Source organism: Chaetodon trifascialis, chromosome 7, assembly GCF_039877785.1.
Source record: "Chaetodon trifascialis isolate fChaTrf1 chromosome 7, fChaTrf1.hap1, whole genome shotgun sequence".
NCBI lineage: Eukaryota > Metazoa > Chordata > Actinopteri > Chaetodontiformes > Chaetodontidae > Chaetodon > Chaetodon trifascialis.
In genome coordinates, this window is record NC_092062.1 from 31,190,203 (window position 1) to 31,204,713 (window position 14,511).

General features: G+C 42.9%; 1 protein-coding gene across 1 annotated transcript in view; it reads right to left on the bottom strand.

The window, feature by feature from the left end:
• gon4lb (gon-4 like b) overlaps positions 1–1,342 on the bottom strand; it is a 28,261-nt gene extending 26,919 nt beyond the window's left edge. Inside the window, exons 1-3 of the mRNA XM_070966562.1 lie at positions 1,219–1,342; positions 512–686; positions 251–393 (exon numbers count right to left, since the gene is read on the bottom strand). Coding sequence (XP_070822663.1) covers positions 251–393; positions 512–686; positions 1,219–1,248 — 348 coding nt within the window. The 5' untranslated portion in view covers positions 1,249–1,342. The remainder of the gene's footprint in view (positions 1–250; positions 394–511; positions 687–1,218) is intronic.
• Between the last annotated feature and the right edge of the window lie 13,169 nt (positions 1,343–14,511).

A 14,511-nucleotide genomic window follows, 5' to 3' on the forward strand; every position in this document is an offset into this window, starting at 1 on the left:
AACATTAAACGGCAGATATGGCTCAGGAGGTAGAGCGTTCGTCCGCCGATCAGGAGGTCATTGGTTCGATCCCAGGCCTTGGAAGTCCACATGCCGAAGTGTCCTTAGGCAAGATACTGAAACCCAAAACTGGTCGCTGGTCGTGTACGTCGCTTTGGATAAAAGCGTCTGCAAATGACTAATTGTTATTGTAACATGTTCTCTTGTTAACTGTGTGCTTGTGTGTGTGAAAGAGAGAAGACACGCTCACATGCAGAATGGCGCGCACGTTGCTGGACGTCAGGTTGTGCTGTTTGGACTTCCTATCCAGGTCAATGTCCAGTCGACCCAGTTCATCCTCACTGGACTCGCTGGTCTCCATGGTGACCACCTTGTCTCTCATCATCCCACTACCTGAGTAGAAGACAAACAGCAATTCACCTTCACCTGGTTCTGCCTCTATCCAGTCAAACCCTGGACAACACAAACACATCGACCGCTGAATTGAAGCATGTATGTAAAATGTAGGCACCTGATACAAGTGTCTCCTCTTCCTGTCTGCCCTCACTGAAACTTCTTGTGAGAGGTGTGGATGCTGTCAGTGATTTCATATCCTGCCTGAGGAAGATGGTCTCTCTGTCTGTCCTCATAGATTTAGACTCCAGAGGACAAATGTCCTCTTCAGATGGACGCCGTTTGTCCATCTGCTGGAATAGAGGGCATATCAACGCGTTCAGGAATCACTACAACAACTGGTCACCACCATCAGTAATCAATCCAAGTGATCAATGCATAATTATAACACGTAGTGAAAACAGAAACAGTTCAGCTCCCTAACTTAGCTTCGTTTCAACTGTAGTTTAGGTTAAGAGTCCGGACGAGTTTAACCGTGAAATCAAACAGAGCCAGTTTATTACCCGGTTTGACTGACCTAGGTGAAGAATATAAACGTGCTAACTGTCACAGCAGCAGCCCATACGTTTGTTTCTGTTGTAATGGCAGCTCAGTTAGCTCGAATTATTCAGCACAATAATGACAACAGCGTTGACTCCATGACAGCTAACGTTAGCTAAGCTAACACACAGCGCCACTCAGTCCTACTGAGCATGCGCAGTAGTTGTTTCAGTGTGTACAATATTTTTAGCGCGAAGTTCGGCTGTCATATTAACGTTAATAATAAAGAACTGGAACCATCAAACATCAAACTGAACCTGTTTCTCAGATAACTAATAAACTCACCGCATGACTGATGTCAGAAACGGTACCCATTTGTTACTCTGTCATTTTAATTCGGTTAGCGTCTGTGAGCTGTGTTAGCTTCTGTTAGCTCTACTAGCTACCGTTTCAACAACAATTACACTTCCGGCCCAGTCTTTCAAAATAAAAGCGAAACGTCATTGGTGTTGCTGGCTGAATACGGGCCAATGTGAAAGAAACACAGCGCTGCCTGCTGTACCGGCTCTTGTATCATCAGGACTCCACAGTGTAGATGGAGTGAACTGTTATTGGAGAACTTTACTTAGCTTTCATATTCTGGAGTGACATAAAAGAGAAGGAACAATAATGAAAATTCTTATCAGAGACTACAATTCAGCCAAACTAATTGCCAATGTGTTAATTTTCATGATAAATAAATCCAGTGATCACACTGCAATTAGTGAGTCTTGTCTGTCTCTCCCTGTCTGTCTGTGTGGGTCTGTTTCTGCAGGTAGTAGGTGTGCCCCGTCCACTCACCGTCCACTGATTCCAATCATCAATCAAAATCCAACTCAAGGATCTTTAGACAAATGTTCCTGCCAGTATTCATCAAATTGACTGTTATGCAAAGTGGTACAGTGAGTCCTAGGGTCAGTGTTTGCTCTGTGTTTGCTTGCTGCTTGCCTGCCTGCTTACCGGTGTGTCTTAGCTTCTGCCTCCGTTTATCTGCCACCTGCTCCAAAGAATCTGTCTGTTGGTCGTGAGTACCTGTCTGCATTTCCTGCTACAGACCAAAAGACTTAAATTATTTTCATAACTCATTTAAAATTATTGGAATTAAATCTAATCTCACACTGGAAGAGAATTTGGCTCTCAAACAATTAATGGAGAACAGGGACATTATTGTCAAACCGGCAGACAAGGGCAGTGTTGTTGTCGTCATGGATTGTCAACAATACCTGTGGGAGGGACACAGACAACTGAATGATACTAGATATTATTCGAAACTAACAAAACCTATTTACCTTAAAACTTTCAAACTCATTACTCAGATCTTTCAAAAAATATTTGAGAAAAAATTGATTAATTTTAAACAACGCAATTACTTAATTGGAGACTCTGAACCTCGTCCCAGACGTTTTTATTTATTACCTAAGATCCACAAAGATCCGGCTAATTGGAACAAACCATTCTTGATCCCCCCAGTTCGTCCTATTATCTCCGACTGTAGCAGCGAGACCTACAGGTCTGCCGAATTTATTGATTTTTATCTAAATCCCCTGGCAAAGAAACACAAAAGTTACATTAAGGATACTTATGATTTCATAGAGAAAATTAAAAACCTCCAGATCCCTACACTCTTAAAAATGTTGGGTTAAAAACAACCCAATATGGGTTATTTTTTATCCCAACACTGGTTAAATATTGGACAGAACACATGCTGGGTTATTTTGACCCAACAAGTTGGGTTGGTTTCCTTAAACCAACAGTTGGGTTGTTCATACAACCCAGTTGGGTTGTTCATATAACCCAACCATAGGCTCAATTTGACTATACTGCTGGGTTCTTTCTACTCAATCAGTTGGGTTGCTAATTTCTAATTCTTAATATTTTATTATAATTATATAATATTGTTATGGTCATTATTTATTGATTAAATATATTCTGACACACAAAATTAAGAAAAAAAATTTATTAAAATTCAAAATTCATTGAATACAAAATATTTTAACTAACAAACTTTCAAAACTGTTTTGCAACATTTTTTTTAAGAATAATTATCAACATTTAAAATTTACAGAATACAAAAATATTTTCATTTACAAACTGTCTGCAATTGTCTAAAAAAAAGTGACAATCTTTTCAGAGCAAAAAACATTAAAACTATCTAAAAACAATATCTAAAAACAATTGCACGAACTATATTTACAGAAGAAATTGGGTGTCCTGGCCTAACCGGGGGCCTGGAGCTGGCTCCTGAGAAAGCCAACTGCTGGCGAAACGATTCCCTCCATTTCAAAAACAACACTTTGGAGGAATTGCCATGTTGGCATGCACTCTCTCGGGTAGTGCAAGTCGGACACATAAAAACTTTTGAAACAGGTATCCACCGCAGCAAGTGCTGATTCGGCCTCAATCGTGCTCCCCGAGATCACAGAAAACGCCTGAGAATACCATGTCCCGCTCTCCAGCAGGAGGACATAGGGGCAGGATCTCAACTTTTTTGCCTGGTCAAGATATTCCACCATGTTGGTCCCAACCTATGATGAGAAATAAAAGAAATAAGGTAAGTATCTCTACCGGGGCAAAGCAAGTATCATTAGCTCACAACTCAAGCTCTTTCAACCCTTTCCTACCCCAACTTTGTTGAACCCCCTTCGACTGCAGTTACATCTAAAGTCTTCTGGGGTGTCTCCAGCTTTGCACATCTACACACTGCATTTTTTGTGCTTTCTTCTTTGCAAAACAGCTCCAGTTGGGTCAGATTGGAGAGCATCTGTGAACAGCAGTTTTCAAATCTTGCCAAAGATCCTCAGTAGGATTCAGGATTCATATTTAGCTCCATCCAGCCTCACATCAACTCTGAGCAGCTTCCCTGTCCCTGCTGAAGAAAAGCCCCCCACAACACGATGCTGCCACCACCATGAACCTGGACACACCATCCACAGTGTGAAACATGGTGGTGGCAGCATCTGCTGTTCACAGATGTTTTGTTTTGCAAAGAGGAATGGACAAAAAACGCAGTGTGTATATGTGCAAAGCTGGTAGAGACACACCCCAGAATACTTTTAGCTGTAACTGCAGTGAAAGGTGATTCAACAAAGTATTTAGACCCCTCTGTATCAGAGGACTGCGTATCATATCATTTTTGTTTCACTTCTCAAATGTGTTACCTTGTGTTTGTCGATCACTGAAAACCCCAATAAAAAATATTTAAGTTTGTGGTTGCAACGTGACAAGGGGCGCATAAGTTCAAGGGCTATGAATACTTTTGCAAGGCACTTTAATAAGTGTGAATAACAAAGATTCATCCACATAAGACTTATTTAATAAGCAAAAAAAATGTTTGTCGCAGTGCCTTTGACAGTGAAATCATGCGGCATGTGCAGTCTTCCTATGCGAGTTATAACTTTTAACAATTGTGCTTTGTGAAATTAGTAACATTATCTAACGTCGCACTGTCACTCATTCCAAGGATATAACGTTTTCACCATGCCCTTTGTTATATAAAGATGAATGTTTCCTTCCAACTTTTTAAAACAACAACTGAGGTTGTTTCTAAATGAATTTGTGTTTTAATTCATGCTCAAAGGTGAATTACTTACAGGTTGCACATCCATGAATGCTCTTCTTGATTCATCAATGCTGACCCGGACCAGCCGTCTGCCTTTTTTATACACTGGTGGAGGGAGCATGGTTGGCAGCAGCGCCAGGGCTACTTCCCCCTTGGCATCTGTAGGAGAACAATTATGGGTGTCAATATAGACTTGAATAGCTGTAATACAATAAAAAAAAGTCAAAATGCCTTCCAAATCAGCAGCAATTGCCGTCCAAATCCATCTATAATTAAAACCAAATCCCATCAAGCTAACTTGCATGTAACAATCCTCTTTGAGCATCCCCCTATTTCAAGATTCAAGATTGAAGATTCGAGATTGCTTTTATTGTCATTGAGCATGGACATGTCAACAAAATTAGCATTGCAACCCCCGTGTAGAAGAAAGATAATAAAATAAGATAAAGTAAACTCACAATAAGATAAAGTAAACTCACAGTAAGATAAAGTAAACTCACAAGCATAAAAAGTCAGCATTCAAAACGTATATACAATATACATAAAATGCAATGAAAATAAACCAAAAATGTAATAAAAATCTACATAAAATGCAGTGAAATAGACTGAAATGAAGCGGCGATAAAGTAAGTACAGTGTGTGTGCTTAAATGTTAAGTACACAGAAGGTGCAGGTGAAGGTGGTCAAAGTGCAGTGTGCAAAAGAAGTGTCCTCACAGTCTCTCCCTCCAATAGGTGGGAGTGACTGTGTCAGGGTGTAATGGCTCTGATAGCTCTGGGGAAGAAGCTGTCCCTCAGTCTGTTAGTGGTTGTTCGGATGTTCCTGTACCGCTTTCCTGATGGAAGCGGTACAAACAGTCTGTGGCCCTGGTGGCTGGGGTCCGTGGCGATGGATCTTGCTTTCTTCCAGGTCAGGAAGGGGGCAGCCCGCGATGCCTTGTGCAGTTTTTACCACCCGTGCCAGTTGTTTCCTCTCCTGTGCCATGCGGCTGCCATACCACACTGTCACACTGAGGCAGAGGATACTCTTGATCGTGGCCCTGTAAAAGTTCATGAGCAGCCGAGAGGAAAAGTCCAGCCCGTTTCAGTTTCCTGAGGAAGAAAAGCCTTTGTTGTGCCTTCTTAACCAGGCGGGAGGTGTTCATGGACCAGGAGAGGTCAGATGTGATGTGGAGGCCCAGGAACTTGATGTTGTCCACACGCTCCACCACTTCTCCATCCATGAGGAGGGGGGCGTGATCCGTCTTCCTGGACCTCCTAAAGTCCACAATGACCTCCTTGGTCTTCTCTGTGTTCAGAACCAGGTTGCTGGCTGAACACCACTGGGTGAGCTGGTAAATCTCCTCTCTGTAGTGGGTCTTGTTGTTGTCTGAGATGAGACCCACTACTGTAGTGTCATCCGTGAACTTCACGACTGTGTTCGTGGGGTGGATGGCAGCACAGTCATGTGTGAACAGGGTGAAGAGAGCTGGACTGAACACACAGCCCTGTGGCGTGCCCGTGCTGAGGACCAGAGGGGATGATGTTGTGTTCCCTATTCTCACCACCTGAGGCCTGTTGGTGAGAAAGTCTCTAATCCAGTGGCACAGTGACGCAGGCAGACCCACTGCGTGTAGCTTCAGCGCCAGCTTGTCTGGGATAACGGTGTTAAAAGCTGAGCTGAAGTCTACAAATAGCATCCTGACATAGATGTTAGGCTGCTGCAGATGGGTCAGGGCTGTGTGCAGGATGATGGAGACAGCATCCTCTGTAGACCGATTCCCTCTGTAGGCAAACTGAAGGCTGTCTAGGTCAGAGGGGATGAAGTCTCTGATGTACCTGAGAAGAATCCGCTCAAAGCACTTCATGATTACCAGGGTTAGTGCAACAGGCCGGTAATCATTCAGGCAGGTGGCAGACGTCTTCTTAGGCACTGGTATGATGGTGGAGGACTTGAGGCACTCAGGAACCACTGACAGCTGCAGGGACAGATTGAAAATGTCCAGGAACACTCCTGCTAGCTGGTCAGCGCATGTTCTCAGAGTCTGGCCTGACACCTTATCCGGTCCTATAGCTTTGCGGGTGTTTTTCCTCCTCAGGGTGGATGTCACCTGGTGCTGCTGCAGGACGAGGGGCTGGTGCTGCTCCTCCAGCCGGGGTGGATGTGTAGCTTCTCTGCTGCCTGACGTGTCAAAGCGGGCAAAGAAGCTGTTTAAGGTGTCAGGCAGGGTGGAGGAATCAGATCCACTGAAATGTGGTCTGACATGCCCAGGTGTGAAGCTGCTGCAGCCTTGTAAGCAGCAGGGATGTTACAGTAGACCTGATCCAAAATGTTATTGTCTCTGGTAGGAAAGTCCATGTACTTATGGAATTTGGGAAACACCGCCTTCAGTTCAACATGATTAAAGTCTCCCGCCACAATCACAGCGTTGTCGGGTTGTCGTTCATCTGCCCGCTGATTAGACAGTAAAGCTCCTCTAATGCTAGCTTAGCATTAGCCCGCGGTGGGATGTAGGCAGCCACAATAACAATGGATGAGAGTTCTCTAACCAGCTTGAATGGTCGGCATTTCACCTCTGTAGACACTTCTCTTAAACTATCCTGATGAAGGTTAACGACCGAAACATTGAAAATAAAAGCTGTGCAGTTAACAGTGTGCGGGAGCCTTTTTCTAATTTTGATTCAGTCTGGGTGGCACCTCACTCCAACGCATCCGTGACACGAGGTGTGCTGAGATTGTTTCTCTTCTTTTAAGTGTCATTAGGTTACAAGAAAATCATGGTATTAAATCAGATATTTGCACAACATATAAAATTACCCCGAGCTCTCTGTTCATCCGCATTGGTGAGTTTCCCTTCGCGTTTGGCAAGACTTATTATCTTTTCTGCATAAAGAGGAACCCACTTCTCAAACAGCTTTGGGGCAGCCTCACCATAAAGGATAGCAAAGTCCTGTACAATCTAAAAGATGGAGACAAATTGAGAAACAAGGTTATTTAAACAATATGTCAATATACTCACATATTCCTTGTCCATAACAAAAAAGTACATTTTCCTGACCAAAAAGTAATCGACTTTTAAACAGAGGACAAAAAATATTGACTAATTTGGGCTGATTAAAAAAAAAACTACAATGGCTGAGCTTGAATATTTAAAAAGATGCTTAGTTAAAAGTAAACTTGGAGGCAATGCCAAGCTTTAGCATTTTTGAATTTTAACTTTAGACTGGTGACAATGCATTAGATAATGTGCACAAGAATAAATATGTACAAGCTCGTCTACTTCAGAGGAGTGGTAGGCTGCTTCGTGTATACTTTTAATGAATAAATGGCAGTTTGAATACATACAAAAAAAAAAAAACACGTGTGAAGAGAAATGAAAATGATACAAGGTGTTTACAATATTTTATGAATAACTATGTGAAAAGCTTAGTGCGCATAAGTGTCGCTCCCCCTTCGTTTTGACATACCATGCCTGGGGTCAGAAGTCTGGGGAACTCAGCCAGAACCTCATCGATAGTCTTTGAATGGTCGGCCCGTATCTCTCATGTACGCATCCACCTGGGCGAGGGGCTGGGTGTTATTTTTCAGCCACTCCCCACACTGCACCGCCCGCTCCTCCGAAATGGCAGGGGCTGTAAAATATAAAATTCACAGGGCGTTTCTCAATACCAAGTACGCCAAGTTCGGACTTATGAACTTGGCAGTTCAGACCTAGCAAGTTCGACTTGGGAGTACAGTCTCTCCAGGACGGGAGGACGCAGGACCGTCATTCTACAATTGGGACATGCTAACAAGTGCGTACTTGATGACGTTAGCAGAACGACACTTTGGAGCAAATTTTAAACTACGCGCTATCGTGATGAATCGACCACAGATTTTAAGGTTTAACATTGACTTTCTCACATAAAATAATCTTAAAACCACATTCCGTAGTACTAAAACAGTAGTATTTCGAAACTTGTAACTTATAGTTGTGAGTCCTCTCCTCCGCCATCGTTGCTACGAAATGCATTCTGGGATACGTGGCTGCCCCAAGTCCACACAAGTCACCATCCGATGCATCCTCGATAAAGTGGGAGGGGCAAGAACACATCTGGGTATTTGAGTGTACTTGTCGAGATGCTGACTTCTGAATTGGAACAGTACTTGGACTCAGAGTGATGACGTTTCTCAAGTACACAAGAACACAAGTACAGAGAAGAACGCATATTGAGAAACGGCCACACTGTTGTTAACATTTCTATTACATTATACAATGTGTCCCCGGTGATGTTATGTGTTTTCCCTAAATAGACTTTACTTGGGTGGCCTGCCCAAGAAGATTAAAAACTGTCCAATAAGATGGTTTCACAGGAAAACACAACTAATAGAGTTTTATCTCTAAAGCATTAGCTGAATCCTGCACAGACAGGATGATGCAGGATTACAGGCCGCATGATCAATGTGATGCCACAGAGAATACCTTCATGCTTCGACAAACATCTCACATGAAAATCAGGCACGGACATTGTATTATCTGGTATTACTACCGTCCTTGGCATAGAGGGAGACGGAGACATCTGTGGCCTGGGCTGGTTCAAGCTCCGCAGTCGCTTTCTTATGTTCCTGAGCCTCTCCTCCAGAAACCCAGTGGCTGGGTACTTAGAGCGCCCCTGGGTGTACCACGTATCCTTACAAGATAAAAAATACCCATTTAAGTCCATGAGCCTAAACGTCTACTTGACCCTGAACATTTCATTTAAATTACAAAAATCTTAACGACACACAAAATACTCACAAAACCACTGGCACTTGCATCTTTTAAGCAGGGGAAAGAATTTATTAAAGCTGAAGCCATGGCAGTTTTTGTCACAGCTGATGGTCTGAAAATGGCAAAAACATACAAATAATATCATTAGTTGTCACACTGTGAAAAACTAACTAAATGAATGATTTGCTTTATTTGTCACTTATACATGTAGTGAAATTCCATTTACAGTGATGTTAAGAAGACAAGTAGCATTATTTAAAATGGTTAATGGTCTATTATATTGAGCTTCACTTTTTTGTAATCAACTTTCTGAATAAAAATATTTCATTGGTATAGGGCAGGCATGTCCAAATCATTCCACAAAGGGCCATGTGGCTGCAGGTTTTTCCTCCAACCAATCAAGAGGGTGTAGTCTGACCAATCAGCTGTCTGAAGACTGAGATCAGCTGATGAAATGAGTCAAGTCCTTGGTTAGAAAGAAAACCTTCAGCCACTCTGCCCTTTGTGGAATAGTTTGGACATGCCTGGTATAGGGGTTTACCATTTCTGAAACTATACCTAAAGCATTGCATTCACAGATTCTCTCCCTCACACTCTTTCCTGTGTATGTTGCGTCAGACAGCTTGGAGAACAAGTTGAAAGTTGGACTTAATCTAAAAATCCTGCTATTTATTCTGAACCAGAGCTGGGACATATCAGGTGCCCTTTTTAAAAGTCTATGGTATTATTTGGTCAGGAATCAAACACATGACATCTCAAAGTCAGGACAGAAACTTAAAAAACACAACCTTCATTAGATTTTACTCACGTTTCACCGAACTTTTCAATCAGGTGGGACACCAAAATTCTGACCATGGCACGCCTCTGTTTAATCGTTATCAACTGGTCCGTGTCCAGGCTCTGAACAATGGCCCTGCCCTCAAGAACGCCGGAAAGGACAGTGCGGATATCCTGAAAGAATACGGCCAAAAAAGGCAAATAAACTACATGCGCTGCTATTGTCCAGCTTCAGTGCTAGAGAGGACACCAACACAAAGGTCATTTATTCAGAGATTACTTACAAGTGCGGGAACTGTCTGCAGCACGATTGTGCTTGGAGGTGCAGTCATCTCAGGGGTTGCAGTTGCAGTCATCTCTGTGGGTGCAGGTGCAGTCATTTCTTGGAGGTCATTTGATGAAGCTGGCAATTGGGGTCCTGAGGGTGTGGCTTGTGAGCACACCATTTGCCCAACCTGTGCAGGGCAATTCTTTGCAGCTATAAGAGGAGTTTATGAATTGAAGCTTTAACACTTGAACTTCTATGCAGCCTTCCACATTCCTGATCAAATCTAGTAAAAGGATTCTGCAGTAATAAGCAAAAGGTGTGGTCCTGCAGGGCGTCAATAGAAGTCTGCCCTGGAGGCTGTCCCAGAGTTAAATATAAGCAGTCTTAAAGCATCAGGGCAGATCTGAAACCACCCCCCACTGACCCCACCCCCTAGAATACTCTGTAGCGAAGAGAAATGTATAAACAGTCAGAATGTTCTTTGTACGGTTTTACAGCATGTAATGGGTGATGGTCAACCAGTTCGCTTGGATCAACAGCTGCCAAAGTTTGCGTCTGGATCACACTGTAGGCATGAAAATGTCTTTCAAAACCTTGTGTTTCCCACCTCTGTACAACAAACTTGGTTGTTGGAGTGTTTGTCATCTGACCGAGAAGTATGATGGACTTTATGAGGCCAAACTGGGGTTCACCATCAGGGTCATAAGAGAGGAACACTGTCATACCTGGTCTGTATTTTGTGCCCTTGAAGGTCACCCAAGATGGCACAAGAATCTCAGTGAAGGCAGGGAAATCTGAAAGATCTTTTTGGATTTCTTTAAATCCATCAATGGTTGAAAGAAAGATGCTTGGTCCTGGGCCAACCTCTGTATTGTGACTCAACACAGTGCCAGAGCGCAAGTTATAACAAAGTTGCATCTGATGGCGATACGCCATTGTCTTACAAATATTGCGAAAATTGCATGTGATGTGACTGACACGTTTGAAGAAGTTGTGTTTTGCTTCAAATCGCATTGACCAAAAATGCACCAAGGGTCCTAGTTTTCTGATAGCGTTTGGATAATGAACCATGAAGTGGTGCTTGGGACGCAAGTGTAAATTTGGAAAAAGTTCAAGGAAGAGGGAGTGATGCTCCTCAATGATCTTGGCCAAAAACAGTGTTCCAGCAACAGTAATAGAGGGAGAGAAAATGAACTCCATGCACAGCAGCAAGAGCAGGAGAAGTTCCCATTCCTTGTTTCCCTCGGGGATCAGATCACCAATCATGGTTGGCAGTAGCCTAATAAGGCACCACATTTGAGCTCCTGACTGTCGCATAGATGCTTCAGGGTTTCTCAAGTCATTTTTGGTAATGACAGAGGGCTTGTTAGCCTTGTCACAAAAGCTGTAATCGAAGCTTGTGATCCTGTAGTTTATCTGGTCAAGTGTGACATGTTTTTGCTCAATCAGAGTCTTCAAGACGAGTTTTATCTCATAAGGCCCTACTCCTTCTAAAATGTCATGCATAATGTCTGGTGCAACATTGTCAGTGATATGATAAAAAGAGAGGTTGTTTAACTCGCTGTTTCTCTTCAACCCTGTGTCTGAAATGCTTGCAAGTTGCAGATCTGCCTGATGGGTGTGAACATTACGCAGTTGTGCTGGATCGTCCAATGTCTGCTGCGCCGAGACTCGTTTATGCACTTTGCACCACTGGCACATATGGTTAGCTGCGAAACTTTCAGAGTAACCAAGGATGGCATTTAAGCCCAAATTGTCCCCGACTACTTGCAGAACAGAGAACTTCACAACACCTTGAAATGTAGGGGTCTGAAGAGGGAGGCCTTCTTTCTCTAGCAACTGCAGCTCTTCAACAATGGGGTGCAGAACAACATCAAGGCCATATGTTTTGGCATCATCTGACTTGTATACTGCAAGCAGGAAGTGTGACCTTAAACTGGAGAGCAGATCTGGTGGTAGGCTCCTGATTTGAAAGTAAATAAAGCCTAGCCTGTGTGTTCCAGTCTTCGATCCAAGGGGGTTGACTGTTTCACATTCATCATTGTAAAGAAGAAGTGGGATAGAAGTCTCTTTCAGGAAGCGTGGATGCGTTTTGCAGTACTCCCCATCAAAGACATCCTTAAGAACTCCACCATCTTTTCTTTGCTGCCAATCAAGGAGACGCCAGGCATCTCAAGGACCTTTTCCAAAAGAAGTTTAAGAGGAATACGTTGAAAAGAGTAAGGAACCGCGACTTGTTTGACAGTGCCAGTGGCAGAGTCCCTTTTCTGGACGTAAGAATCCCCAGGAAAAGTTTCCTCGACAGGTTCAATGAACCCTCCAGATTTCACAAAATATTGCATTTGTTTATATTCAGTTTCCAGATCTCGGAAGGGCTCAGCACAGTCTTGGAACTCCACCATGAGTTGTTGTACCTCTGGCCTTTGATCATGTCCTAAACAACTGAAAATTGCCATAGTCTTTGATTGTAGTCCACCCACAATGTCAGAAACTAAACTAGAGGTCTGTTCAACAAAGAAACGAATGCCAGACCAGGTTTGTGAAGAAACAGACCTCAAATGAGCCAGGAATGTAGCTACTCGATCTGTAATACCCTCTGGCTCAATCTCATCCCACTCCTCAACTTCCTCTGCCGGCTGGTCTTCAGCATTAATGAATTCTGGCTGGACTGGATCTTGAGCAAGTACAGGAAGCACCTCCTCAACATTTTCATGCTGCTGTAAGTGTCTTCTAAATGATCGTATGTAGCTAAAAGTTCTACCACAGCCAAGTTCACAACACTGAAAGTAGTTTGCCGCATGATTAACATGATGTACTGCACGCAAATGAATAAAAAGACTTTTCACATCCCCAGGAATTCGAGCTTTACATCTAAAGCAAACATATCCCATGACTTGTATATACTCTAAACTAAAAAGACAAGCAGTCAAAAGAGTAAAGTTGTATGTTGATTGCTTTGTCTTGATTATAATTTAAGATGTGGTGACTTTGCATGCAACTGCCTAACTTACAAATTCATTATGTTTCTTAATGAACTTGAGCCTGTCGCCTATTCTAGGAATCAAGGTGGTAATGCTTGGAAGATCAAGGTAGCCAAAGCTCTCTTCATCAATTGCCTCCTCTGGAACACAGAAAAAAAACAACAACATTATAATCACCACACCAAAATCTTTTTAGTGCTTGTGTCTTCCTTGCTATTCATGACTTGCACCTGGTTTCATTATATAATCTGGACCTATTATGATATGGCCAGGTGTTACAGAAATTCAGTTTTATTTTACACAATTCACTGCAGTAGAACTATTGTAAAATGTTCAAATTAATGGGACAAAATTGTTGTAAACATCCCAGACTTAGCTTTAAGATATTTTTTTTCATCTGTAGTCCTAATTTTGAAATGTAACCAAACCATAAAAACAGACATTATGCACACAGAGGCAAAAATGGAGGAGCTGACAACCGAATTTCACACCGAGGTTAATAGAGTATCTATCTGGTACAACACTCAAAATATTTTCTTCCTTAAAATTGGAAGATCCCATAGGGTGCTTTTCATTACGTTGAATTGTGCCTCCTCGTCTCCTCTCTCCTTCGTCGACCCGGAAGTCGTTTCCCCTCCGCCATGATGAAGGATCTTCCAATTGCTTAAATACACCTGAAGGAGACGAGGAGCGAGGAGAGAGGAGGCTTCTGAAGGAGATCAGAGTGAGGATACACCGGTGTAGCCCACGAAGTCTTTATTATTTAAGGGGCGTGTCGTATGTGGCACACGTTTGAATCATGGCGGGAGCAGGTCTTCACAAATGTCATCCTGATTCTTGTTTCAACTGTGTCCTTTTAACAATTGTATCTGTCACCAAGAAATGAATGAAAATTCTTGGTATATTACGTTTTTTTAAAGCAAGGCTACAAGGCTGTTGGTTTAATCTACCACACACCCGTCCTCTGTTACGCCTCGAACAGCATATAATTGAAACCTCATCAATAGCAATCAGGAGTAGAACAGTCTGACTGCAGATCTGACCATAATATCACGTTTTACAGCTTTTACAGCTGTGCAAACGTCATCAGTAATTGACGTCACTTCGGACTGACGCTGCGGAGCGAGGATTTTTCATTTCGGAGTTTCGTGTCCTCCGTCCTCACGTCCTTTCCTCGCATCCCTCTTTCATGTCCTCGCTGGGCGGAGCTAAGACGCGAGGAGAGGAAGCGAGTGGAGGAGACGAGGAGACCAATTTATGGAATGAAAAGCACCCATATTACCTC